Source organism: Cystoisospora suis (assembly GCF_002600585.1).
Source record: "Cystoisospora suis strain Wien I chromosome Unknown contig_1735, whole genome shotgun sequence".
In the NCBI taxonomy this organism is placed as follows: domain Eukaryota; phylum Apicomplexa; class Conoidasida; order Eucoccidiorida; family Sarcocystidae; genus Cystoisospora; species Cystoisospora suis.
In genome coordinates, this window is record NW_027154535.1 from 1 (window position 1) to 27,432 (window position 27,432).

Below are 27,432 nucleotides of genomic sequence, written 5' to 3' on the forward strand. Positions count from 1 at the left end.
TGGGTTACCTCCAGTGCTTAGGCCACGAATAGAATCGAAACCGTCATTATAGTATTACTTGAAGTAGTCATAAGGGTTAATCGAAGAAACACCGTTGGCACGAGAGAAGACCTCTCGTGGAACCGTCCGATAATCGGGCGGTACGTTACGGGGGTGGCACCAGGGGTTTTCTCCGTCTGCTTCCACTTCACTTGTGACAGTTGTGGTGGTGGTGAATTCTTGAAGGGCCAGACAGGTAACAGATATAACATACACGGATCCAGCTGAGATCAGCATGGACAAGACTGGTGAGAGTCTCATTGAGCAGAGCCAGTTGTATTTACGAATCAACTGAGGGACTGCCGTGGAGGAGACACTCAAGCGCGTCTTCTTGCTATGTTGGACTAGGCGTTTTTCTTAAAGACGGAAATCCGCGGATGCCCGGGCTTGGCCGGGGGTGGTGACGGAGACTACCAAGGGGAGCCGAGGAAGATTCATCGAATGGCTCTGGAGTTTCTAGCGGAGCCAGGTGACAGACGCATGCTACTGAAGCGGAGGCGGGTGGCGGGAACGCTCCAGTCGTGTAAGCACTGGTGGGCGTCTCGGACGATACACGTGCGGCGAGGAGGTACGTCTGCCCGTTATATTAGTGGCAGAAAAGGAAGCTGACGGGCAGTACTACCAGCGGCGCACACCGTGCCCGAACAATATGCTGACATCGTCGCTCGGGTGTCCCGGGTCTACCGGATCGGGCAGGCAGCAGAGGTTCGTAAGTACGTTCTATGGACTGTTCGGACCCGTCTCCTCGGCTGCATATGAAGAGAGCGAGGGTGCGCCGGGCTCGGGAAACGCTCACCCCGGCCCCTCACCTCTCTGGGAGGTTGTAAATGAGCGCTTACCCTCGACGTCCGCTCACCGCACAAATGACGGCCACACTATGAGAACTCTACAGCAGGGCCGGACGTTGGGGAGGTACGCGCGCCGCCAGGCAAGACGACAAGGCGCGTGACCGCTGAATGTCGGGCAGCAGTTGCAGCATGACTGGCAAAGAAGTGAAACACGTAGTTCTCGAGACACGAAGAAGTCGTCGTCCGGAACGTCGGTCCCCATGACTTTGTGTGTGCACATAGCCTTATTCCCTCACCTTCCATTTCGGACACACTCTGCAAGGTCACCTGCACGGCTGTCAGTCGCCCGGGATTGCCCCTCGTATCCTAGAGCCGCCGTCACGGCGGACCTGTTATAGGGCCAGGGTAACAGATACCAATCTTTTCGAGAAAATACCACCTTCTGCGCTCGGCGCACGGAGACGGTGATACAAGCGGCACTGAAAACAGCGTGGCAAGTCTGACGCTTAAAACCACTTTTCTCATTTAGTCTACTCCGGGATTACGCAAGTCTTCCCATTCACAATGCAACAGCCTGAGAGGCGGTTCTTCTTTCAAGGAGAATCGGGCAAAAGCTGGGGCACAGAAACAACTGCTGCCGCCCTGACAAAAATGTACGCCACTGAACACAGGAGAGAGAAGGTGAACAGCCAGATGAACCCTCCTACTTTCTTGAACACCTCACTCCACTGACCCGAAACAGCTGCGGAACTCCCGAAGAAAAACCCTTCCGCAGGAAACGCAAAAGGCCGCAATATCGACGGAAAAGAGATGCCGGGGAATGTGTAGGAGAATAACGTCGGCAGCAACGAAAAAACGATCTGGAACGGCAGTGAGCAGAAGGCCAGCAGTGCCTCGGTAACCCGGTACCCCGCACCATACACTCCGGAAAATACAATGGAAGACGGTAACACCGGTAGAACGAAGAGAAGGAACAGGAATAGCAAGAGTGATTCGAAGAGCACGCGGCGAAGTCCTGCATGAAAACGCTTCGGAGGTAATAACCCTGTTTTGGAAGAAGAGTTGGGATACGAGGCCGCTTGGGAAAAAAAAGTGAAGCAATCTTGCTTGTACCCGTCGAAAAAGTTGTTCAACAGATACCTGAAAAAACACCCGAGTATGGAGTAGACGACACACCACCCCATGCATGATCAACTGCAGCGCGGTGTCTCTGGAGACGCTCTAAAGGGAAAAGACACGAAAACTGATTGGACAGACCGCGACAAGCAACCAACTCTCAACAAGCGTCAAGGCGGGGCCACCGTCGCGTCAACACGCGAACGAGATGAATATACTAGTAACTCCAGGAAGCCGCAGCGCGCCCTCTCTGAAAAGATGGAGCGGCAAGCTCTCGTGATACATTGACGCAAGTCAGCTCGGCAACTGCACAACTTCATCACATAGGAATTGCTGCGGCTAGCGCAATCCAGGATACCCAGGGGCTTGCAATGACGACACCATGGCACGACTGCAACGCCGCGCAACTAGCCCCAGCGGAAAGATCGCCGAACGGCGGCGACTCCCCGGTCCTCGAGCAGCCCTGTATCGCACGCAAACTTCTCCATCGTTTCTCAAAAAGACAACTCTTCTTTACCGCCGTATCTTCGAATACGACCTAGAAACAGCTGTTTATTATGGAGCCTGAGCCTTGGTGAGCAGAGATTTCGGCCCGCCGACACGAAGAAAAGGATCATCGATCGAACGGTCCGTCTCCTGTAAGGTCTCAGCCACTCTAACCACAGTACTGGACGAGACGCAGGAACAACTGCTAGAAGCAGACAACTTGCCTGATGACAGAGTTCCGGGCGTCACTTAGCGCTCCCCACCGCGTACGGATGCCCGTGCGCGTGAAGTCCGTTTTGAGGGCGGGAGTTCCTGAAAAGAAAGGGCCGAAACAAGGAAAAAATGCACAGGCCAGCGGCACTGACGGCTAGGAAAACCGTTCAGTTAGGAGCAAGCCGAAGAACTAGAGAAGACTTCGAGCAGGTAGCCGGGGAGGCCAGGGCTGGCGGGACGAAGAAAAAAACTCTCAGACGCAAATCTGGCACTCGAGTCAGCCGGCCTACGTCGGGGCAGTCGGGAGCTACAACTCTTTTGTTACGCGCTGTCGGGAAAAGGACTAGACAGTAGAAGCTGTAGGTGCCGCAGTCGCACTCTGGAAACCCGTTTTCCCGCCTCACAGAAATGACCGCAAAACACCGCTCGCCCCTCAAGACGTCTCCCGTGTCTCATGTCTCTCCAACAGTCAACCTCCGTTCAAGAGAACCCGCGCCCCAGCTCAACCACGGGAGAATTCATTGCTTCTGAGACTTTCTGTTGGCAGGCTCTTCGGGAAGAAAAGAGAAACTTGGTCTGTTTGTCCCGACTGGTTTGTGTATGAAACACGAGGAAGAGAGTAGAGAAAAACCTCGTGCTCATCCTCACAGTAATACAACGGCAGCGGTTACACGGTGGTGAGCAACATAGCTACCAGTCCAGGGAATGCAAGTGTTCTGCATAACAACTTTAGTTTTCAGTTTTAAAAATAAGTTCTTGTTTCTTCGTTCGAAACAGTTGTTTCTACTGACTTACACTGCATAGCAAACATTACTGCAACGGGCTGGATGGCAGCACCTTTCCCGACTTCATACGCTTCCGCACGATCATAGATACAGAACAAAGTACACAGGAAACAGCTCTACTTTCCGGAAACCTCAGGAGCGCAGCACGGCACTAATAAGATGCCACTCTGTGAAGTGCGACCCACACATCACTGGATTAAAGCGCGATACTCAAAGCACCACCGAGGGGCCGGGGCCGGCACGTACTCCAAGGGAGCAAGCTTGCTGCCGGAGCCTTCTGTTGCCAGGACAGACAGCCGACAGCCCTGCCTTCTCATGAATTGAAGCGATTGACACGCTCGGCTAGCCAGCCAGCCATGTGGTCAGGGGTACGAATCGCATGCAGGGTGCCTTCACACAGTGACCGCACACTTTTACAGTTTTTTTTATCTGTGGCAGCTTGTCTTCCACCAAGGAAGCAATCAGACTGGTGTTTTATCTGTAGAGGCCAAGTCTAATGTCTGAGTTGTATAGACACGCACGGAAATCCCAGGTCCACGAAGCTGGGGATCTCACCGGCTGTGACCACAGACGCCGTACCTGAGTAGAGCAACGACAAAGCATCGGCATTGTCAGTCCAGAGATTCCGGAACAGCTGCTCCCCCTCTGGCGAGGTGAAAGGCAAGGGCGCAAAAGGATCATCTGATCCAGTCTGCGTCAGCGTCGTCGAGTCCGCTGTCGCAAACAGAGAGTCAGCACCCGCACCCCCTGCTCCGACTGTGGGGCCAAGGGGCCCGCTACTGCTCGAGGAAGTCCTGTGCTGGCGGGAAGACAGACCTGACGGAGAGCAAGCCGATGAGGCAGAAGAGGAGGGTGGAGAAGAGACAGACTGACAAGAACATCACAAAACGCAGCGTGGCACCAGACAATATAAAACAAACAAATATAAGCCATCCAGAGTGCGCTTAGTTACGGAGCCCCTAGAAACCCCGGCCCCGAAGTCCAGCTGGCATACTACAACTCACAGTTCGGTTTCAAGAAGAAAGTGTGCACCCAGCCCACCTCACAAGCCCGCAGCCTCCGCTGGCCGCCTGTCTTGGAGGCACCCACACGGTGAGTACACACCCCCGCATCAAAAACAGGCTGTTCGCGCCCCTTGGCGACTCTGTCGCCCGACCACATTGTCACCTCAGAAACAGCCACTCTGAGCAAAGCTGGTTTACCACGTACAATGAGCTGACTGAGGGGATGTGTCGGCAGTCCAGTCGCTCTGCTTCGCGTGTGGGCCAACTCAAGAAAGAAGTGAAGAATGCAACAGGAACGTCAGCTAATCAGCGCGGCTGGAAGTTCACACCTCCCTACTGCACCGCAATGCAGCGCCCCCACTGTACGGTGAACAGCGTCTTCAACTAGGGACGCTCAATCACGCGAACCGCAGCAAGGACGTAGTGACGCGCATCACAATGTATGAGAGCTGCGACTGGCACCGACACCCCTCCTCTGTGCGTGCTGCACGAGGCTAGCCGGACAGCGGCATGCGGAAAGTGAAGAAATGATGCTGTCTCATCACGACGGCCGATTAGAAGCCCCACAAATTACGCCGCCCCGCCAGCATCGCGTACAAGCTGGCGTTCTCCCTGAGAACATAGTGACGTGCTTAATCTCACCTACTTCAGGCACTGGGAAGCACGAGGCGTGTATGCCTCCAGCGCGTGCTATAAGAAATACCCTACGCATCAAGTCTTGCTGCGTTCGCAACAAAATTTCCCATCCCCTTCAAGGAAAAATCGGCTTTGCTTCGTATACCTGGTGCCCTGAGGGCAAGCCACGTGACCTAGACTCGTAAGCTTGATGGCCACTAAAGACGCGGAGGAGCTGGGAAAGAACGCGCTTGGCGAAAACACTTTCCACGACGTTGGTCCGGTCAAGGCAGTCGATGCAGTTCACTCGGAAGACACCGCACTGGTGTCCAAACACCTGAAAGACCACACCGGCAACACAAATCGTGTTCAGCCAGTCCTAAGTGCCTTCACTCGAACGCATCTTATTGCTTATGACACGCCGGCACCGCCGTGCTATATATCACACATCCTGCCTGTCCATGAATGTTTCGTGTTCCAGCTCCGCAGCATGTAGGCGAAGAAAACACTCTCCCCTGCACCACAGCCTTGGTTGGAAGAGCAGGCAACCAAACAGCAGCAGAGGCTGACAGCTACAAGCTGATGAAATGCCGCTGGTATTTCCACGAAACTCTAGCTCATTTCTTCAGTCACACTTTACTACTGCCGCCTGCACAAAGCAGCCCAAACTTCCCGCAACCCAGCGACCCTGTGGGGCCATTCGGATGAAACACAAGAGTTCAATGAGACGGCGCCATTCAGGCACACCGCAAGACCCCGGAATCGTCATATTTCCTGTGATGCGGAAAATTTCATTGTAAGGCATTTTGCATCCGTTCCGCATTTGGCCGCCTCGTAGGCAGAGGCACGCGCCACTCACTGCGGCGAAGAATTCCTTATGCGGCGCTCGCCCATCCTGCCGAGGGCCTACCTCGATTTTACCCCAGCCCGGCAGGGTCCGCTTGACTCCCCTCCAAGAAAGAAAGGAGTCGGCAACTGAAGATAGGCACGAGCCGTCATCGTTGACGACTTCCCATCCCCCCAAATCGCCTCCCTCTAGTGGCTGCTTGCATACAGCATGAAAATAGTGCTGGTGATCTAGTGCGCGCTGAACTTCATTGCACAGACGCGATAAATTTCCCCATCGCATCTTCGAGCACTCCTGGTGAAAGTCAAACCTGAAGGGAAGAAACAACAGTTGGCATCCTACAAGGTTGCCTAGGAACGACCCGGCCAGTCGCGCCAGCTGCCAGCTTTTCTAGAAAGCATTTTGAGCAGGGCAAGCAGTCAAGACAAAACTCTTTCTCACACGCGCTGTCGATCTTGGCACAAGGCGGTTCACGGCTTTTTCGTCCGACGGGATAACAAACGCATTACGAGGTTTCCCTAACCCTTCCCACCATGCGCGCCTTTCATATACACGTGTACAGAGAGATGCGGCCTTAAACGCGTACGTATGCAGATAGCTAAGTGCACGCACAAAACACTCATAGATGATTATTGCGTACTCAGCGCTTACATATAGGAGGTTTTGTGTTAGAAAGAAAGCATGCTCGGATACACTTGGACTTTTTCTTGCTTGTAAGTGCGAGAACACTTGTGGGCACGTCCGGAGAGGAACAGATACTTCCACCGGTATATACAGAAGGAAGACGGAGTTAGCATCACATCAGAAGTAGGTATATATACCCGTTCAGAAAGTTACACCCAGAGATGTAAGCACATACCTAAATGGCGCTAACGACCAGGAAGAGGTGCCAGAGTCGATAAACAGAGCAGTAGACAGCCTTGAGCATCTTACCAAACGAACGAAAGGTTTTTGTTATTCTGCTGTGCAACGACATGTTCGTACTTATCCCCAAGGACCTGAAGACACGACAAACAACAGACCCACAAAACCCGACCGTGCCGTTCCGTCTAACGCTCGCTCCGCCGCTCGTGCCGAGAGACCCAAAGCGAACTATTGGAACAGGCATTCCGCATGTTCTTGCGGCATCAACACCCCGGGTAATTCCATGAACGCCAGCCCTACGTTGCTTACTTGAAATCCTCTTCATCGTGCACCACGCGTTGTAATTTTAACGTGCTAAGGCTTGCTCCGGTGTCCAGACCCAAAGTTTCCGTATGCCCTTTCAAACAATCTCTAGTGTTTGACGTGCAGATATGACGCGGCCAAGCTGCCTCCTCAGCCGGAGTAGCAGTGTGGAGGTCGGGAGTTTCTATACTGCCTCTTGCCTGGTGACACGTGCGCCTCAGGAACAACATGTACCCTGAGTGAGAAGCCAGTCTCCCCTCTCCAGTGCGACGGCAGCAGAGACTTAGAACCGTAAACCACGAAGATTGTATCTGGTCCTTAGGCTGGCTGCAAAGTCACAGCCTAACCAGAAACGCTCATATGGGCGCCACTACGTTTGCTTGCGCGAGGCAACGGGGTGAATAACCGTAGAGCGAAGAGCCGGAGAGTTTTGCTGGGTCTCCGCCCAAAGTGGAAATACCACACTTCAGCGACACGAAAAACCCCCTTAAGCGCAGGGTGTCTTGACCGGTCGCGCGTGCTCACCTTCTCCGTTCCCTTCTTGTTTACTAGATTAACCACTGTTGCTGGTCCATAGGTCCTGCAAACAGCGACGTCACTTGAATCTCGCCGCTGAGTAGGCAAGCACTCTGTAGGAGCGATCTCTTCGTGGTGCAGACTGTCCACCGCACGTGAAACCACACCCAATACACAGCGGACAGCGGAGCCGTCAGTGTCCATCTCGGGCGTTCCGCACCGAGAGCCCGCAGCTGACGACCTAGCAAGGAGTGTACCACTAATCTTTCGTCCAGAAAAACGGACTACTTCTGCTGTGGCCAGCGGTCTCTTCGCAGAAGATGAACTGTGGCTGCAGATGCACAAAACCAGTCCCCAACTCAGCCGCCCTCACCTGACAACAGCGTCAAAGTGTCTCGATGCCGCTGCAAGACTCTCTTTTAGCTCGCCTGCAATGGAGGGTGCAGGAGCCCATCTGCCCGCACGCCGTAAGTATGCGCACCACACAGAACGCATGGATTTAGAAGAGAGCTTGTCCGCTCTGCAATATCAAGGAACACGTGACCGTACGATTTCTGAATGTGCGAGTGCGCGGCGGTCCCCGCACCCAGTTCGGACCTAGCCGTGCATTTCTCGCAACGGGCTTCGTGCCTTCGAGATCGTAACCCACGATCTGTCAACGACTGCGCTGAGAGCCCCAGTCTGAAGCGCCGGCATTGGCGGCGAGACAACGTGGGACAGACTAGGTAGCGGCGCGGTCTTGCTTCGCGCCTTGAGACGGATGAATACGCGAGTGGTCCATGAGTCAGGCAGTGACGACAACGGTGCGTGTCCCAGCGGTCGCTCTGCTCCCAGCGAAGAGCCCCTTTCATGTCCTTTTGCGTGGCACACTCGGGAAGACGCACACCATGACACATACACAATTTCCGAGCGGCTCACAAAAGAAACAAGTAAAACACGCGCCAGACACGTGAAATACTGACTCGCCCAACTAGTACCCTAAACCCTAAGCCGCGAGTGTTTTCGTAGCACTCGGCGGACAGCCGGGCTCGGCTGCCCAGAAGTGGCGAGCAGAACACACGGCGGCCTGGGATTGCAACCACCGCCCCACTCCCGACGGTTAGGCAACATCCGCTCGGAAAAGACAGTGGTGGAACGTAAACCCAGCGGATGGGTAGACACAGGCACCTGTACAGAGAATGCAAAGCAGGTACCGGCGCGTCTCAAGACGGTGTGTACGCTCTCTGTGTCCACAGTGCTCTTGATCTGCGTGTACACGTACGACTGTCATTGCTTCTGCGGCGGCAAAGGTCTCCCACTTCCTCACTTCAGCGTAGGTGTCTGACTCCACACTAGTGGAATGGACCCTCTGATCTGGACAAACGAGAAGACGCTGAGAGTAGAAGAACTGCGGGACAGAAGCTGAGTCGCAGTTAAAGAAAGCGTCTCTTCTCGGGGAGCGCGGTGTGTTCGACGCCGCGGGCCAGCGCTGCTAGAGGAAGAGTTTGGTCCACCAGCAGGAGAAACAGCGGGAGCAGCCAGGTCGCAAAGGGAGGCACCATCACCCAGGGAGTAGATGAGAAGGATCTGCTCGGTCTCGACCAAGTTGGACGCACTCCCTGAGAGTTACGGAGAGAGCACAAAGACATCTACACAGCTATCTCACCACCTCTTACAGGCCCGTGGCCATGAATGCAGGAAATTCAGCTCGCCTCCACCCCACTCCCAAGAGACTACACACTGCTAAACAGAAACTACTTTGCCGCTCCTCTCTTGTCCGGCCGCTGCTGCATGTCCTGCTCCCGAACAGGCTTACACGCGAAACAACCCCGACCGCCACGTAACTGGAAGGAAGTCACAGAAGACAGAAGGCCGTGCCTGACACCGACTTGTAACGAAGTCAGAGCTACGCAGCATCCAAGCCGGAGCCCTACGGCTGCCTCGACTGGTTGGCACCGGGCACGCCGAGGAATGAATCGCTCAGTAGATTCTCTACGCTTCGAACAAATCCAACTACGGAACTACAAGGTCGACTGATAAAACCTATCCACGCTCCCACGATACTTCAGCCGGGAACTACGCAGGGGGTGCTTGAATAGGCAGCCAAGCACCGCCTCGTCCTATTCGATGTGACACGGAAGTGAGGTGGCGCGAGTCAGCTTTCTGTGTACCGCGTGCTGCGAACAACACGTAGAACTGCCGTCTTTCATCATCAGTAACTATCGGGGTGTAAATGAATTATTTTCACTGCCAGAGCAGTACGCTGGAGTGAGCACGCTCACGCTAAAGACACAATCGCCCCTCGTCGCTCGGCGTGTGCACGCAATGAGACACCAGCTGGATTGATGATGAAGCAGCGTTAGAGCAGCGAAGTGCTTCGGTAAGTGCCGTTACCTGCAGCGTTCAAACCCCGGCTGTGGAAGCGCGCGCCGGTGCGGCTGCCGTCGCGCCTCGAAATGACGCATAGATAAATGCATCGGTCTACTGTATAAGAAAGGAGTCCCCATCCGACATAGCTGAAAACACACAAACCAACAACGCCTCACCCCCGGCCGGCATAATTCGCTCCTTGCTGGCCGTGCCGCAACTACGAGGAATACCAAGGGCCATATGGCAGACGAAAAACCAGCGAGCTACTTCTTTGTGATCCGTCGCGACGCCGATAAGCATCAGAGTTCAGAGTGTGACAGTGGAAAGCTAGCTGCGACTAAATACAGCTACGGCTGCAAAATGCTCGCACCGGAGGTAGCAGCTTGAGAGACACGCCCCTCGATTGCTAGAATCTCCATGGGGCGCCGTTTCATCAACTGTGTCTGGCCAACCACGAGAATAACGAAGAGTCGCATCGCCCGTCTCACCTGGCGACACACCTATGAGCTAATGACAGCTGGAAAGAAAACGACACACTTGTTGATGGGCTCCGGAACCAGAGTTGACGGAAGCGCAACGACCGCCTGGTGGCGAGTGTAGGTTCCATCACTATCTCGGTGTCTCAAGTTGCCTTCAGCTTCTCCACCCTCCTTCCAGACTTACCCTTGAATAACTTGAGCGCAAAATCTGAATCCCTTCTCTGTTTGCTGGGTGATCGGCTCCATGAAATGCCTGTTAGAGCTGAATCGGTCTGTCCAAAGACTTCCGCCAGCGTCCTCCTTGGCTGAATTCTGACCCTCTGTCTCTTGGAAACGACAGCAGGGGCCATCCGCTCTACTTGTCTTTTCTCCGACACCCCTGGGCTCCTCCACATGATCCGTTAACTCCGCCGATGAAGGCGCCGCTTTCAGCTGGGTTTGAAGGTTCTTCGTCAGATCTAGCGTGGGAGAGAAATAGAAAGCTCCCTCACAGAGTCCGTCGCAAAGAAGATTGAGCCAGGCAGCTGCTATTGTCGGAGAATGCGAGCGTACACCAGGTGGAGGGGCGGCGGCGCCCTTGCTTTCGACTGCTGCGCCTTCCACTGGGCTGGATGTTGCTTGGTTCGCTGGAACCACCTTGTTTGCCGCAGGTGCCCTCCGAAAACCGCCTGGTCCGTCTGCGCTCGTCTCCCCGTCTGTTTCATCAGCATCTCTGCCCAAAGAACTCGTCATAGGGTTCCCCCCTGCCAGGGCTGGTTCGCCAATGGCGGCCGCGGCTGAAATCGAGTGAGATGTGATCGTGACGGTGGCACCCGCAAGAAATTTGCTATAGCTTTGGAGGAAACCTCTCTTTCTCAGAGTGCGCGTGCAGAGGGCGGGGGACTTATCCGGCTCCTGCCCGGCTAACTCACACGGAGGAACCTGGACCAGGTGAAAGGAGGAAATTTGAAGAAGAGGTGCTGCCCCGACGAAACCGACAAGCGTACAGGCGTCGATGCAAATCGCGTACGCGGAACCGTAAATCTGGGTTACCCCGAACAGGCCGTAGCAGGCAATGGATTTCAAGGGAGGCGAAGAGAAGAGGGTGTTTGTGCTGTCAGAGCACGGCGGCACAATAGCATCGTTCGGGGCAGCCCGCAAAGAGTGCCCCACCCGGGAAGGCGTGCTGCAGAACTTCGGGAGACCTGTGCCATCCCTGCCCCCTGCTGATACGGTGAAAGAAAATGTAGGGGCTTTCTTTGACGGACAAGACGCTGATACAGAAGTCTCCTCGCCTTTCTGTGTGCAAGTGAATACAAGGTGCTCAGAGGGGTCCGTGGTCGAGCGTAACAGAAGGGCCGTAGAATACAAGTCACAGGAAAAAGGCGGGCGCACCAAAGCCGTGGCATCCATTTTTTTCACGTCTCTGAGACCGTCGGGGGACGGACAGGAGCAGGTATGCAAAAAGATGAAAATCGGGGGGCAGAAGAGAAGCGGTGACCGCCAGACAAAACAAAGCTAGGAAGGGGAGGAGCGGCTGAAAGTCGTGCACGTCCTCCATATAACAATCGATTAACTCAATCCAGTAACACTGTTACAGGCTAGCAAAACAGCTGCTCCTCACAAGGCAACACAGGGCGGCTTCAGAGCCGAGCTCTGCTCCCTGGGCCTCCGCCTGATGGAACCAGAAAGAGAAGAGGGATCGTGCAACAGAGCACAAGGAAGTTCGACGCCTGAAATTCCAGAAAAGACCGGACCATGAACGACGAGGCGGGCGCACGCGCACCCTCCTCGACCTTCTGAAGAAAACGGATGGAGCGCCAGTCTCTAAAACGCCTCTTCTTCTTTATTCTGCCCTCTCCACCTCCGTGCCACCCCTGCAGTACGTCGCGGCTAGCGTCCATACGCAGGAAGCGAAACAGATGCGGGAACAACACAGGAGTCAGCTTACGTGCCCCGCTGCATCAGGGAGAGGGCCTGTTCCCCGGGTGCTTACGGGAACCTGGCACAGGCACCTTGTACGGGGATGCGAAGCTGGTGCAGTGTGTTGAACGGGCCGTTCGACCGGCTCCAACAACACGATAGCGAGTGATTGTTCGCGGTGAGAGAGCCCCTAGTGCAATGCTGACACTGAAGTAACGCACCTTCTGGTCTCAAGAGAATTGACCACTACGCGGAAGCATTCATCGCGCCGCCTGCCGCGACAGCACTCCTAATGAAGAAATAATACGTGAGACGGGGCACTAACGGTCCTTGGGTCACAGTCTTCTCACAGACAAGTCGCCAGCAAGCGCACCTCCAGTCCAGTCGGCATGTTAATACGCATCCGGGTAGATCTCATGAAGAAAACTCGATACTGGCTTAAAATCCTCAAAGCAGTGCGAGAGGCGGCTCGCCTGCGTTCCTCCGCGCAGCACTGTGGAAGACTGCCCAGCGTTTGGCAAGCGGGGCGAGATCGGGGTCAGCACTATGGGAAGTAACGACTTCTGAGAGTATCCCAGTTTTGACAAACATGGCACTTGAGCCAAATTAGGACAACACTCGCGGGACACTGCAGGCTTGAGCCAAGCAGTGAGATTCTCGCACGCTGGGACTGCCGTCTACTTGAACCCTGCACAGTAGCCAGAGGCTCTGCTTCGCGTCTTCCCGGCAAAGTGAAAGACTTTCTTGCAAGACTTGCTCTCACATCCTTCCTTGAATGCTTAATTTTTACTTGAGCTGGTTTGCCGTCCTTTTCCAGCACATCCGTGTCTCTTTTCCGGAGGATGAAGTTGTGTACCTCCTCTGTTTCTGAGATGTGTCGCGACGTAAGGGCGCTTTTTCGTAACCGTTGTTAAGTTCTCCGCAACCGCTATTCGGTCCGCTTCTTCTTTGACTTGTGCGGATAGTCGCGGGATTTAGTCTCTTCTGCGAGGCTTTCAAGCTCCGGGGCGGAGCGGGATTCCTTTAGGACAGAGGTAAAGTGATAGAGCGCAAGGAGCGAGGGGTCTGGCGGGCCTTGCGGTCCAGGCAACCAGTGTGGCTGGCGGAGCTTCGCCGTCATACCTAAGTGTGTACCAGTCTCTCTCGCCGTCAGTTCCACTCCTCCTCCTCGAGGGATTGCCTCAACAGGTCGTCAGGTAGACTGACTGTAAGATTTCTCTGCTGGGTTCCGACACACAGCACTCCAAGGTCTCTACCACAAAAGGCTGTTGCTTGGCTTGCGACCTTTCGCGGTTTGATTCCCCAGTAAAACTACGCTAGTTTCGCGCACCAGAACGATTCCGCTTGCTTTCTGTTAGCCGGTCAGTTGTAGGAACCCTCCGCTTGTAAACCGAGCCAGGTGCCGCCGCTGCGTGTTGAGGAGGATGGCTATAGTGTTCGGATTCTTCCCTAGTCTTTTCCTATGCGGTAGTACCTCGTCCGCGATGCCGTTGATTTTCGAGGTGATTCCCGTCGTTCACTAGGGTGGCCGGCACCCGTGCTGTGGGTTAGCTACGTAGCCTGGCAACGTGTTCACTGTCGTCGGCGTGTCACATCATGGTCCGGTGTGTAAGGTTCCAACGTGCCACGGTCCAGGGATGTCTTCGTGGTCAAACCGTGTATCCCAGTGAGATTAGCAACGTATCTCATCGCTGGAGGACTGTCATTGCGCCTAGCGCAGTACACTGTTCTGCTCGTGGGGCGGGGAAATAAAAGTATCCCGGTCTCCCTTCTGCAGCCGTTGTGGGGAGTTGTCTGGAGATATCCGTTCATGAACTAGTCAAGCGTAACACGGACATCACCGTGAAACTTCGGGCGCAGCTGGCTCCCGTGATCTGCGTGTCCGGATAACAGGCACCTCGCGTAGTGGATTCGCCTCTGTGAGCCGCAAGTCTCCCGTCCCAGGCTCAGGGGTTTCTAGAGGATGCTGCCACCCGAACAGGAAGGTAAGCTGAAGCGGACGCATGGAACTCTGAGCCGTTTTCGACTAGAGTCCACACAGGGGAATGAGCTTGCAGACGTGCTTCGGGCATCGCAGGTGTGAATACTACTCTGAGGGCACGGGAAACCCGTATCGTTCCTTACCTCATGGATCACTTCTGTGACTCAGGAAGTGCGCAGTTCACTCGTCCACTAGACGTTGTGCCGCCGCCCGCGGTGTACGTTGAAAGGAAAGTGAGTTACGCGTTGATACGTCTTGCAAGACAGTCGAGATATGTATGAGTGATTTGCATTTCACAGGCACTGAGGTAGTGTTTTCGTTGTGGCCGTTTGGCAGGGTCGGAACTGAACCTCGTGTGCCGTATGCCGGCAGTTTGTGGGTTTCGTTTCTTTCGGCCCCTCTCCGCGCAGGACAGAAAAGCTTCTGTCAACACTCGTTAGTGGTTGCGGGTTTGACAGAAGGTGTTGTGACTTTGCTCACTGGCGACTACCAGGCTATTCTTGTTCCGGCCGCCCTGCTTCCTGGTAAGAGTATATACGAGCAGCTGTCGGCGGAATGCTCAAAAAGATAACCGTTCTCGTAACCTCGAGTTCTTTGTCCGCACTCAACTCTCGATATCTGTATGGCTGGCGCCTTTTTCGTGTTCTGCAGACGTCACATGCAGGCCTCTCGTGTGCAAGGTCCTAGGGCCCTGCGTTTACATTGGAGTCCGCTCGGGCATAGCTAAAGTGTTCTTGTTGGGCTGCCCTATCTCACTTGTATGCGTTGTTTGCTCCTCTCAAGTAGTGATGTACTTTCCTCTCGTGGTGTGTCTGCCGAAGCGTTACCATGATGTGTCGTTCCCGGATCTTTCGTCACAGGCCTCTTATCGGACACGCGAGAATCCAAGCTCTTCTCATGTACTGACCTATTTCCATGTACACTCATACGCTTCTGAGGAGCGGCTGGAGTAGCGATGGCAGGCTACTGGCTGCACACGTGCAGGACTGCAGCGGTGCGAACGTCTGAATGCACACAGAGCAACGGGCGCGACGCGGGGTGTAACTGCCTAGCAACGCGGACACTGCCTAGGTTGTAATACGTGAGCTGAGTTAGGAACATCACTGCGAGGGTCCCAGCTGGCTGCAACACCTCGATTTTTCTTCAGTACGTGTACACTGGAGGCAAAAGTTAGGGGTCGAGGTCTTGCAACCCGCTCACCAGGTGCACTTGCTACATGACAAGAACCTTGAAATGGGGGCTTACGCTACGAAACTGTGGGTGAACAGTTGACGTAAAAAGACAAGGGACAACGCGACTGGACCTGCTGCTGGTTCTGTGTCTGGTTCAGTAGTGTCCCGTCTATTGCTCCCCTCTCAGAACGGATTTCGACGACGTGGCGTAAAGGGGAACTTGCTGTCGCTCGCATAGTCTTGCTTTCTGTTTCGACACATCTTAGACTGTCAGGGATCTTTCGCGCGTTCAGACGGTCTCGAAGTGGGAAGCATTCTCCGTTCGTATTTCGTCGTGGACTGCGAAGCGGAAGCTACACGCATGGATCAGATTCTCCAAGTATGTGACGAGAGATAGAGGCCACAGGAGAGACCACTAGGTTTGGCCCAGCCGACCGCACTATGTTACTGAGCCAGTGGTGTGTTTTTTTCTCTTCTTCGGGAGTACTGCTCCTATGTTGGGTCTCTCGAGGCAGACAACGTCTGCTCGCCTACATAGACAACAAGACGATCCTACAAAGGAAAAGGGTATTTGTACCGCGATGTTTCTCCGAGTATCTACTACTTTGTCGGTGTGGGTTCCCCTTTGGTGATCTATAGTTTGAAGGAGGCAGTCTGCTCTGGTGTGCAAAGGTAAAGGCGCAGAGTGTGGCTATCATCTTTCTTGTAGGTGAGGTAAAGAACCCCAAGAACTTTGTGAACGCGTCGTGTGCACGGGCTGCTACAGTCATCAATGAGGTGTCTAAGTATAGAACGATTTGTTTTGAAGCAGACACTCTGCCGTAGGCTGCCTCACGGCATGAAGCAGCTAGCCTGGTGTTCATGTAGTTTTTGGTTGTTTTCCCGCAGCTTCAGGAGGAGCTCTCCGACGAGGTGGCGCGCAGTTCGAGTCCGCGGCGAGGGCTGTAGTGGATGGCGCCTCGCGCAGGATCGCTGCAGGAGCAAGCCGCATTCACCGCTCTTTCAGTTCGACCCGACACGAAGTGTATATCAAGCGCAATTCAGATTATCCTCACCGGTGGGAAGCAGGGACGTCAGTGCTGATGTCTAGGAGCGCGGGCACCCTGATAACAGCAAGGATGCAGGTCGTGGTCTGGGGCACGAAAAACCGTCCCTCGACAAGTTGTCCTTCGTACTTCAGAAAGACAACTCACAGAGCGAGTGTTACCGTCTTTTGTGGAATAAGTCTCTAAACCCCCTGGGAGTACATGAGCTTTGGAGTAAGGGCTGTGGACCGAGCGGCACGTACTGCTCAGTCCGCGGCGTTCTAGCCCTCACGTGGGCATTAACGACAAAAGAGTGTCAAGAATGGACAGGCAGATCTGGTCCGTCGGGAAGCCTGTCATCGGCGGTCAGTGACCCTTTTCGTATCTCATTGACTTCTCCTCCGTCTCTTCTAGGCATGTGTCCGTTTCTAAAAATGTCGGACAGCGACGATGCTCCGAGCACGGAAGGGTCGCAAGCTCCCCGTGACTTTTTTTTACTCCCTGTCCCTCCCCCGCTACCTCGCCCGCCTGTCTCCCTGGGGCCGCTGCAAGAAGCGAAACGTCCTGAAGTGTTTCTTCTACCACAAAGTGGCGATGAGGTGGTGTCCTTCTCTAGTGCCTTCATCTGCGACGCCTGCCGGGCTGTGCGGGGACCTCGGGACATTTCGACAGAAATTGAGTCTTACTTTTGCCCAGCGTGTCTGGACGCGATGCCCCAGACAGAAGCCCTCGCCTGTAACTGTCGGTGCACCAAATGCTTCGATTGTCCGCGTTGCTTTGTGACCCTAGGAGTGCTGCGGGAGCAAAGGAATCCCAGCAGGGAAGTCCCTGATGATGCCAATTCAGGCGCAGCAGCTTTGAAAGCAGCGGAAGCTTTGGTCGAGAGCAGAAGCGGAGCTATGACAGACTCATCGGTTGGGCCGCAGAGGTGCGACAGTTTGCTGTCGATCTCCTCAAGTGAAGAGGAGGAGGCAGCTTCCGGTGTGAAATCTGCAACCGACTTTCCCATGTCAGCTACTCCCCAACGAGCAAACAGTCGGAAACAGTCCCTGACTACCCTCAGCACGTTGAGCGCTGGTAGGAAATCGGAAAAGTTTGAATACTCTTTTGCATGCCCGTACTGCAAGTGGAGTTCGAAGCCTCTGGACATGGTGAGCTTCGCCTCAGGCCTGCTGCCGGCGGCAGGGACAGCTGATGACCGTGGAGGAAGAATTCGTCGGTGCTTTGGACCGCTCTTCGATTTATTGCAGAATACGTCTCGCGAGCGAGAGCGCGCTAGGCAGCTCCAGGCACGGGTGAAGCATAAGGCCGTCGCACTCCTCTTTGCGGCTGTTGCAGCCAGCGGCAGTTTGACTGGAAGTAGCGCCGGTCTAAACAGACCGCAGCGAGACAAATCGTGGCGCATCGCAGACGTCGAGGACCTATTACGAGAGAAAAAGTATTCGGCTGTTTCAGCCAACATATGGGAATCTTTCCCGCGCGACGTGCCACAGCCTCCGCAGCATGTGTCGCTCGGCGAGTTGCTGGCAGGAAAGCACCTGGCTGATCGCGAAGTGATATCGGAGCTGGACTGGAGTCGCAAATTGCAGCAAGATTTGCTCCGAGGTGGTTGCGATCCAGGGGGCGATGGAGAAGAGGAGACAGAGGAGATGCTGACTGACGAAGAAAGAAAGGCTTTGGAGCCTTTAAATGCGGACCAACTACTGCTTGACAGGGGGTCCCCCGACCTCCCGCCGGCGTTGCCGCAGGCTGTGAAGGAGTACTGGCAGAAAAGCGGAAGACAGAAAACCGGTGCGAATGCTGTCGAGGGGGACTTCGTCACGCTGGACCAGAGGCTGAGAAATCCTAATCTGCTGATGGCCGCGGCTTCGAGTGCTATGTTGCTTCGGCCGGTAAGAAAGAGGCTTCTCACGCGGCAGTCCAAGAGATGTCGAGACTGCCAAAAGTTCGTGGTGAAAACCCAAGTCAGTCCGATTGCAGTTCCACCTCTACGTCTGAACGCTGCGGCAGCCCTGCTTTTACCTCTTATGTTTCCGAGAATAAAGGAAAACGCAATGCCTCGGGACGGAGTTGTGGACGTGGAGATCGGCATCATGAACCCAGCAGACGTCCCCATGCGTGTACACTTTCGACTAAAGCATGAGGAGGTCAAAGAAGAGGAAGAAGGTGAAATTCGAAGCCCAAAAGTTGACACAGATGAGCCAGGAAAAGAACGGAGTTTGCAACATGCAGAACGAAGGGAGGAGGAGCACGAGGGGAAAGCAGATAACAAGTTGACGGGGTTAGCAAAGGACAACGTGAGGGGCCAAGGGAACCGCGCGTGCGGCGGGAGAACAGGTGGGACTTCCGAGCCTCAGTCTGCGGAGGAAGGCTGCACGAGTCCAGTCGGTGTGAATCTGGACGGCGACGTCTGCCTCGTTCGAAAGAACTGGCAAACTCTTGAACTGTTAACGCCGGATTTCGAAATCGAGTTGGATGCATACGATGAACTTTTGGAGGAATTCCGAGAGAGTGACGAACACCCAAGGCCGTCAGACAATGCAGCAATAGTGCTGGCGAGAAGAGGAAACAGTGCACTGCTCCGCCTGCGCGTCCGGGCCCAGCCGTGGGCGCTGCAGCAGGTTGCCTGCTGCTGCATGACGCTGGATGTAACTCCAGCAGATGATGACAGTACAGTACGAGCTTGTTACATACTTTGTTTGGGAAGAGTTGAAGACGCTGGCGGAGAGGATATTCGTCGGAGGGAGAGCCTATAGAAAAGCTAAACTCGCAACGGTGTCGTAACGGCGTGTCGGCCGACCATTCTGGTGTCATGTGAGTGGCGGCAATCGCGGTGTAGGGCAGGTAATTAAGGTACGTCAAGGTGGTCGAGCAAGCATTAGCCAGCACTTCCGAGCTGCTCGGAGCGCACCTCGGATCGCCAGCTGGAGGATTCAAAACGACATCTGGGGTTCAAGGACAGCCGTGGGAAGGCACGGTGGGCGAAACACAACTCCGATCTGGAAGCTTGGTTCCGGTTTGCGCCAGTACTGTTGCGTATGGTCGTCTGCGCTATCGCGCGTACGCTATTGAAGCTGTCGTTTGCGCATGTGCTATTGCAGCAATTCTGGTGCTGCGTACGGGGCTCTGCACGTGTCTCCCCGCATACTGGTGTTACCACTGCGCGGTGCACACGGAAGTTTCTCAAGTTACCCGGGGCTACGAACTCCGACCGTGTGATCGGACAACGCTCTCCGTCACCGCCTGCTCCATGCAACTGAATATTCGCGTGCAAATATGCGGCGTCGTAGGAATAGGCGGTCACAGACGCCTACCTGCAGTGACGCTCACAGTCGTTCTGCAGGCGGACCGACGCAATCGGAGTCGTCTTTACAGCAAAGCAATATGCACGAGTATCTACTTCTCATCAACAACGTCATGATGATGCGAAGCTTTCGCCCTCCATTACCGAGTACCGGCGTCCACGCGGTGACAGCCGCCCGGGAGCAGTGACAAACAAACGGAATACGGATACTATTCTTACTGTGTGAAGTGTCCTGCAGAATACGCCCAGAGTGTCTGCCTCAAGCAGGCCATGGCGACACTCAGCAGACGAACAGCGTTGTCAAAATGCTGCTACCAAATAAGACAGGCTACGGCTCATTCTCTACGTCCTCGTAAGGGGCCGCGCTGCGAATGATGAGAACAGCTCTTCGGGCTCTCTCACCTGGAGGGCTGTTCGTGTCCGCGCCCCCTGACCTACCAAATTCTGGCATTCAAAACGAACCAACATTCAAAGAAAAAAAGTCTCCGAAAAGGAAACCCCTCGGAATGTCCTGTTCTGTTCTTGAAACGGGCTGGCCACCAAAACTTCAGCGAAGCGGAAAGGCGCCAAGGGTCCCGAAAACCTACAGTCACAAGCAGCTTGCCCCAACCACAGATATCATGCTCCCTTTAGATAGACGTTTCGTCTACAATGCCTCTGCTGGGCAGCCATTGTGGGTACAGACCACTGTGACGCGAAACCGACGGTCCCAACAAACATCCCACAATCTGGGCAGTCCGATCAAGATTCGCACAGACCCCGCAGGTCTGCTACCCCAGTCAAGGCACCTCGGACACACTCCCAGACGGAACCTGACAAAAATGACACCTAAGTAGGAACAAGCCGTTCCCAGTATCGCCGAAGCAACCGCCCGCGCCCCACTGTGCAAACATGACCAAACGCCAATCCCGCGACGTTGCGTCTGCGAAGCACTTTCTTGATGCCCATGGAAAACGGTCACACGCTCGCAAGCAGACGCGCCAGCACTTTCCTACCCGATGACACATCGCGACCAACGTCCACATTCCCAACATCATGAACGTAAAGCAAACCGAACCAGCTAAACTTTTCTCTATAGCGCGGCACAAAGCACCCTACCTCTGCAGGGCTTGAACAGCGTGTACGCGCTCACGAGTCCAGTTTTGCTTCTCCATCGAAACTTCCCGGCCACTCAGAGAACACCATCGCACACGATTGCCTTCATGCAGTCGCGGTCTATGCTGTAGCTTCGGGGATGCTACCTTATCTAATCTTTCACAAGCAAGTCCAAAGAGAGTGCCTCCACATCGGGAAAGAGGTCAAGGAAGTCGAACGCTTCACTGCTTTCCGGGTTCCAGTCATGAGTCGGAACGTGGGGGGGCAGTTTCTTCAGCTCAAAGCGGTCCTTATGAGTCTCCGGCTCGGCGAGCCGTTCCGCGCGAAAAAGTACTTTTATTGTGCCATCGGTGAGCTCTTTTGATGTGACGCTGAACTGTTCAGGGCTCCTGCCGCCGCACTCGGACGTCATTGCAGACATTTTCCTGACAAACTTCCCATCTAAGTCTTTCACGTCTATCCTAAAGGCCTGACGAGTCCTCAGCCAGTACACCGCGGTCTCATTCTGGTCATTCGTCATGTAGCGGTAATGAACAATGCATTTGTCAGGATCCCACGTCAGACGGTATAAAGGGGTCTCCGCTTCAAATATGTCGTCCACGTCGTAAAAACCAATGCCGTCCTTCTCGACCATCTGTTCGGCGAATGTCTCATACGGGAGCAGTGTGAGAGGCACCGGCTTTTCGTTAACAGGGCCTCTTGACAGCTGAACGTCTATTCGGCCCGCGTAACAGGGAGGAGACTCGCGGCGACAGTAAGCTACCCAAGTTGAACTCTCATCCGCAAGACAACCTTTGGGGATGTTGAATCTCTGAATGTGCCGCTGCTTCTGTTTCAAAACTTCGATGGCCTCACGCCTACTTTCGATATAGTCTAACGTCCCCTGATGCTCAGTGTGGCTGTACGTGATCTTTATCTCATCGGCATCCATCAGGCCAAAATGCGTCCCGTCGTTCAGTGTGTCGAAAACAACAGTGCACGTCTCAGGGTCATGGTAGGATTCCAGCTGAACATCGTCGGTAGGTAAACCTCTGAGCAACTCCATGCTCTTCGACCCTAGCGTGTATAACGACTGTCGCATTTCGGGCATCATGATATATTGCGCTGCCATCACCGTCAGACTTTCCGCCACCAAACGACGAGGCAGCGCTCCCTGCTGCAGAGACTCGGCACTTTCTGTCCCATCATCCGCCCCCAAATTCTGCTGAGATACATGTCCTGCGGCACAGAGCACAACCTTCTCTCCTGAAAACCCCTTTTGAAGGAGTGCCAAGAAAACACTCACACTGAATACAGCACACAACAAAACCATTCTGGCGGCAACGCGACAAGGCGACACAAAAAAACGAGAAAGAAAAGAAACTACAGGATGGCTGCGTTGGTAATGCTTCACTCCGGTCGCGGGCCCGACAAAAGAGACGCAGCCACAAAAGATTAAGCCGCCGCCCCCTGAAGAGCGGTAAACTGGACGTCACTTGTTAAAGAGAGGTAGGGTTGAGCAGTCTTCAGGAGCTAACAAGACTACAGATACACGCAGAAAACTGAACGTGGCTCCTTCCCGCCTCTTGAGTATTGAGACGGAGACGCGACCGAGCCCCATGTCGGCGACCAAGCTGGGCGAGACGATTTTGGAGCTTGTGCCGTGCGCTGCTTGCTAACCCTACCCGAGAACTGTGTAATTGTGTGAGCTTCTTTTACGTGTAGACACTGCTAACGAGCGACCGCGAGGCTGTTCATACGTAACAGTAGCAGTGTGGCTTGCTGCAGAAAAATTTCGAGTGCATTGGCNNGCCAATGCACTCGAAATTTTTCTATACAAGCCGCATGCCGCGAGATTGCCGCGTGACTATTCACTTCCAGGCAGGAGCAAGGCTTTTTCCGGCCTTTTTCAGCTGCGGTCTTGTTTCTCACCTCGCTTCAAGGTTTTGTATGAGAAGTCCAATTTAGGGTCCGTTTCTCTGCACCCTGCTATACGGCTTTGACATCTCTGTAGGGTGGCTTTTCGTTGCTTGCCACTGGTGTAGTAGCTTTCGGTTGGGTGTACGCAGTCACCGGAAAGAATGATACCATTCTGCTCGGTTCGGTTGTGGTGGAATCTGTTTCCGCAGATGGCCCGAGACAAAGTCCAGTTTTATTTTCGGTACATAGGAGCTTCCGTGGCCTGGGGAACCGGCATGGTTGCATTCGCGGGGCGGAAGGATTTCGGGGAGCACTTCACCCAACCATCCTTTTTTTACAAAATGCACCTCAGGAAACTCCTCCGAAACGGCAACATCGACAGGGAACGGTACGATTCTCTTATGAGTGGAGCAGTCCTGTAGCATGTGTGTGTTCGTGGTGCCGAGGACATCGGCTGGTTGTCAACTGGCGCGTGGCTTGAATGTCTTACGTGTGAAGACTCCGCGGAGTTAGAAAAGGCGAGACAACAGTGTTTTTGATTGACAAACGTCCCGCCTTGTACGTGTGCAAACGCCACTACGACTTTTTCACCAGCCGGCCAGCCCTCACGTCAAACGGGCCCGGGCCCTTAACCTGACGGAACACCGTTATTCTTCAGCTTTTCTGTTTCAGTCTCGGAAACAGCTGTCCTCAGTGTGTTTGGACAGTCATTCAAAGTCTGAGGTGCGCAGCATCAGGCGGTGTTGCAGCTGGGTCTCCATGGATGTGGAGCTGAGAACCATGGCGGGCGCAGCTTCGTGAGCTGCGAAAGAGCGATCAAGTATCCGTGTTGAGCCCATGGTACGGACTGGGCGGAAAAAGACACGCAGTTGTAGCTGACAGGCCAAATGACACCTTCCTGTGCTTGCTCGTAAACAGACTCAGGAGACGAGCACTGTAGGGCTCAGCAGCATTGAATAGTTAGCAGCCGCACGATTGTATTGTGCTTTCCAGCTTGACTACAGGAACAAGTGCTTTGCTTTGAGCGGATCAACACTCGGCAGTGTGGCTGTTGATAGACCCCGGGGTTATGCTGTGGTACGACAGGTAGTATTCCTGTCGGACACAACAGTGTTGCGGGCGTGGAGGCGGCCGAAATCGGGAGTGGACGAAGATGAAAAGCAATGTAGTCAGTGGAACGCACGGTTGGTACGTGACAAGGCGCAGTCAGGCTACAGTGCACTGCTTACCGACTGTGGCAGTCAAGCAACGAAGGGTTTAGGGTGGCAGCTGGCGGTGCGGCAGCATGAACCGCGGACTCGGCAAACCTATGAAAGAAGTGCTGTTCCGTATCTTGCTTCTTATACCCGGGCGCGTCCTCGTCACGCGACGGTGCAGCAGCCACCTGGGCCACAAGAAAATGCGAGCTGATAGATTCTGTTATGTTTGGAGTATCTCGTCAAACTGGGAAAAAACACATTCTTACATGGGGACCGGACCTGGTTTAAAAAGTTTCTGGCAACGAGACGCTGGCAAGGAACGGCATTCCAGTTTCACTACTGGCAGGAAGGCTTCTGCGGCCCGGAGGACATGCAGCAAGGGTCCAGCCTCAGTTGCCTGTATTCCGGGGAAGCAAAACCTAGGTACGAGCTGTACCTCAGTCGAAATTTTTTAACCGGAATGTGTCCTGCATCGCTCGTATCGCGTCTTTGATGGAAGGACGTGTTGCGTACAAAAGCTCCCTATGCACGTGCTTGAAAAAGAAGAAGTTGCAAAGGCACTGGGCAAGCAAGAGAACATCCACCCCCGTGAACAGTAGCGGTTTCGCCGGCGATCCCTCTCGGAGGAGGGGACGGAGCACGGGAAAAGGAAAGATGTCCAGAAAGGAGAAAGCCAGGCCCGCAACCTGCAGGAAAACGCATAAGCCACGGAACACAGCCCTGTTACTATACAGTCCGGAATCCCTGCCAAGGGCGGGGCTGAAACTAGCTGCCTCATGACACCGCGGCACCCGTCAACTCAGCGCTATGACAGTGTGAAGCGAAGCTTTGATCACGCCTCTGCGTGGCATCGGGCGTTGCCTACTCCAGTGGCAACTTCTGACGCGCCCCGTGTTTTCCGTTACTCCGGTACAGTTGAATGGCTCGCAGCTAACCTCAAATCCCCTCGAGACTCACTAGCCATGAGAACGATATAGCCGCTTGGGAGTCCTTCTTCTCAATAAAGCTGTACTCGTTGGTTACGACCGAGAGAATGAGACCGACTCCAATGAGACGAATGCAAACGTAGCAAGTCACAGCAGCACCGAACCACCACGCCAACCCTCCGCAGCTGCTGCCTTTGTCCGACGACTGGTTGCCGCCCCCGAACTCCGCTACCGTGGTGAACCTTCGGGCTGCGTGAATGTAAGGGTCGAGTACCGTCTCGCCGTCCGAGAATTCTCGGTGTGCGGCCGGAGCTTGGCCAGAACGCTCATTCGGGGTTGTCTCTCCGGATGTTACCTGTAGAGGCACACTGTTGTCCGGAGAAGAGACAGATTGTGTCTCGGAGGTATGCGCAGCACGGAAACCGCGAGTTGAACATACTTCGGAAGGCCCGGTGAAGATAAGAGTGAGGAATAGGATGGAGAGTACGCCAACAGCGACGTTTAGCCGTACTCTCTGCTTGTCTTGAAAGCAACCATTTGCTGTGTGTCGATAGTCACTCACAAGCCCATACAGAAGGCACACAGAGCTGCACCACTGCACCGCTGCCACGACGCGCCAGGAGGAAGGCAGATGCAGTGTAACATCTAGGAGCGACTGCTTAGTAGGAACCAGCTTGCGGTCCGCTTGCATCAGCGTCATCAGAACAGACAGAATGAATATGCAGGAAGACGCGAAGTACGCCCCCCACCACACAAAGGTGCGATCCTGCATGTACGTCGCCGCCAGTCGGATGATCTGTTGGTCAGTTGGTTCTTGTCCTCTGTCTTCTGCCCCCCAAGGCTCGAAGCATTGGACAGGTGACCAGAAGCGCTGCTGTTCTGAGCCCGTGAAAGGAGATGATGGGGGTGCTGGCGTGGTGTCCAGAAGATCAGGGACGTTATTCCCAGTCAACACAGCTACTGTTTCCCAGCATAATGCAGCCCCACAATGACACAGAGGCAAGTGTGCCCCCTCTGCGAAAACTGTCTTCTCATACGGTGCCTTTTCATTGTCTCCGCAAGCGCTGCAACAAGCAGGGCGGCTGCATGGGTCTTCTGACTTCTGATAGGCCGGCATTGCCTTCTCCTGCCTCAACCTTGCAGCAGTCTGGAGCACGTTACCCCAAGGTTCTCCAAAGCCACTTAAAGCCGTGATGGTTGTCCCCGTCCAGCCTCGAAGGATCCATTCCGGCTCACACATTCCTGCCAGCGGGGTCTCGGTGTCTCCCCTCGCTGGTGCCACCGCAGCGCAGAAGTTGGAGGCTTGAGACCGCAGATGGGGACTGGAGCAATAACACCGACAGAGCACCATAACCCGGACGACGAAGTATAGGTAGGCAGTTAGCAACATTAGCGCCACAGCGGAAGTCGTGGAAAGCCACGAATCTGCGCTATCTTGCTTTCTTGGCGAGGCAATGGTACTCTGAAGCGTTACTTCCTCGTAACCAGTTTTGGTTCGGCCCTGGGTCGGACCCAAAGAGGAGATGCTCAAAGGTCCACTCCGCTGCAAAGAGATCCTGGAAACCCCGTCGTCTCCCTCGGTTTCGGATGACTGCGGACTGCCTCTTGCTGTCGGAAGAACCCTGGATTTCTGCGCCGGCACCTGCTCGAGAAGCGAGGCACCAGTTCCTGCCACTGAGTCTGAAAGGCCGCTCAGATCGGATTTCCCTTCCGAGCCGTTCACGCGGAAGACGGTACCATGTTCCGAATAGAAAACCGGCTCGTGATCGCGACGCAGTGCCGAAGCCGCGTTAGGGCGGTGGAAGGCGCTATTTTCTGAATTGGCGTCCGGTATGTAGTGGCGGTTGCTGCTTCGCGAAGTCACTGAAGGGTTGACCAGCTTCCAAGGCAGGATTGCGGATGATGCCGAGAGGGAGCGTTCAACGCGGGCGGAGGAGAAGATGCACTTGGTACTCCCTTGTTGCGAGCACGGGGTGAGGATAGCGCTTTTGGGGCTTGACTCCGGCCACTGTCCCGAAGAACTCGAACCAAGGGCAGCGAGCAACGGAAACGTGCAAAAAGCAAGAAAACAAACCATTCGAATACACCAGATTTGTGGGAGCGGCCTTGACGCGCTTGGTGACAGTTTTGGCGAGTCCCAGCATTGACGTGCAGAGATCGGCCACCGCCAGGCGCGAAGGCCACTGCGGTGAGCCACGTGTAACTCATTTATAACTTCTGCCATGGAAGCGAGTCATCCTGAGAGCCGCATGACGCCTTGCGAGCGGTTTGACACTCAGCTTCGAAACTGCGGCAGTCGAGCCAGGACTGCGAATCGGCAGCTGGCAGCTGGGGCACCGGTGGACTGCTACAACCTCAAGCACGTCAAAAAAGATACAGAGCCAGGAGCTCAGAAAAAAGATGTATTCACCGAAACTCAGTTCACCTGGTGAAGGCATTTCACATTCCCGTAGTCTGCGGGGCTTAGCTGGTCCACCGGTACCGGCATGTCTTCACGCCAGCCAGTCCATGGTATGTCTCGAACA

At 54.6% G+C, this 27,432-nt stretch overlaps 5 protein-coding genes across 5 annotated transcripts; 2 read left to right on the forward strand and 3 right to left on the reverse strand.

Annotated features, from left to right (window-relative positions):
* Positions 1-1,429: 1,429 nt before the first annotated feature.
* On the reverse strand, positions 1,430-12,948 carry CSUI_003843 (sac1 phosphoinositide phosphatase; the record flags this gene model as incomplete). Its single annotated transcript, XM_068064038.1, has 10 exons — positions 10,589-12,948; positions 9,950-10,071; positions 8,883-9,174; positions 7,586-7,907; positions 6,827-6,891; positions 5,957-6,203; positions 5,213-5,383; positions 4,007-4,295; positions 2,654-2,741; positions 1,430-1,967 (listed from the first exon to the last, which is right to left on the reverse strand). Coding segments are annotated over exons 1-10 (3,342 nt in total), but the record flags the coding sequence as incomplete, so codon positions are not given.
* A 490-nt stretch (positions 12,949-13,438) lies between these two features.
* On the forward strand, positions 13,439-20,328 carry CSUI_003844 (dynactin subunit 4). The gene is made up of 4 exons (XM_068064039.1): positions 13,439-13,513; positions 14,200-14,291; positions 14,698-14,811; positions 16,348-20,328. The coding sequence occupies exon 4, from the start codon at positions 16,901-16,903 to the stop codon at positions 19,238-19,240; it is 2,340 nt and encodes a 779-aa protein (XP_067923981.1). The 5' UTR covers positions 13,439-13,513; positions 14,200-14,291; positions 14,698-14,811; positions 16,348-16,900; the 3' UTR covers positions 19,241-20,328.
* A 706-nt stretch (positions 20,329-21,034) lies between these two features.
* On the reverse strand, positions 21,035-22,169 carry CSUI_003845 (uncharacterized protein; the record flags this gene model as incomplete). The annotated part of the gene is made up of 1 exon (XM_068064040.1): positions 21,035-22,169. Exon 1 carries the CDS (start codon positions 21,992-21,994, stop codon positions 21,035-21,037), a length of 960 nt encoding a protein of 319 aa, XP_067923982.1. The 5' UTR covers positions 21,995-22,169.
* Positions 22,170-22,684: 515 nt separating this feature from the next.
* On the forward strand, positions 22,685-23,409 carry CSUI_003846 (uncharacterized protein). The gene has a single exon (XM_068064041.1). The coding sequence runs from the start codon at positions 22,944-22,946 to the stop codon at positions 23,202-23,204; it is 261 nt and encodes an 86-aa protein (XP_067923983.1). The 5' UTR covers positions 22,685-22,943; the 3' UTR covers positions 23,205-23,409.
* A 776-nt stretch (positions 23,410-24,185) lies between these two features.
* On the reverse strand, positions 24,186-27,350 carry CSUI_003847 (uncharacterized protein). Its single transcript, XM_068064042.1, has 2 exons — positions 24,939-27,350; positions 24,186-24,667 (listed from the first exon to the last, which is right to left on the reverse strand). The coding sequence occupies exons 1-2, from the start codon at positions 27,129-27,131 to the stop codon at positions 24,419-24,421; spliced, it is 2,442 nt and encodes an 813-aa protein (XP_067923984.1). The 5' UTR covers positions 27,132-27,350; the 3' UTR covers positions 24,186-24,418.
* Positions 27,351-27,432: the final 82 nt, after the last annotated feature.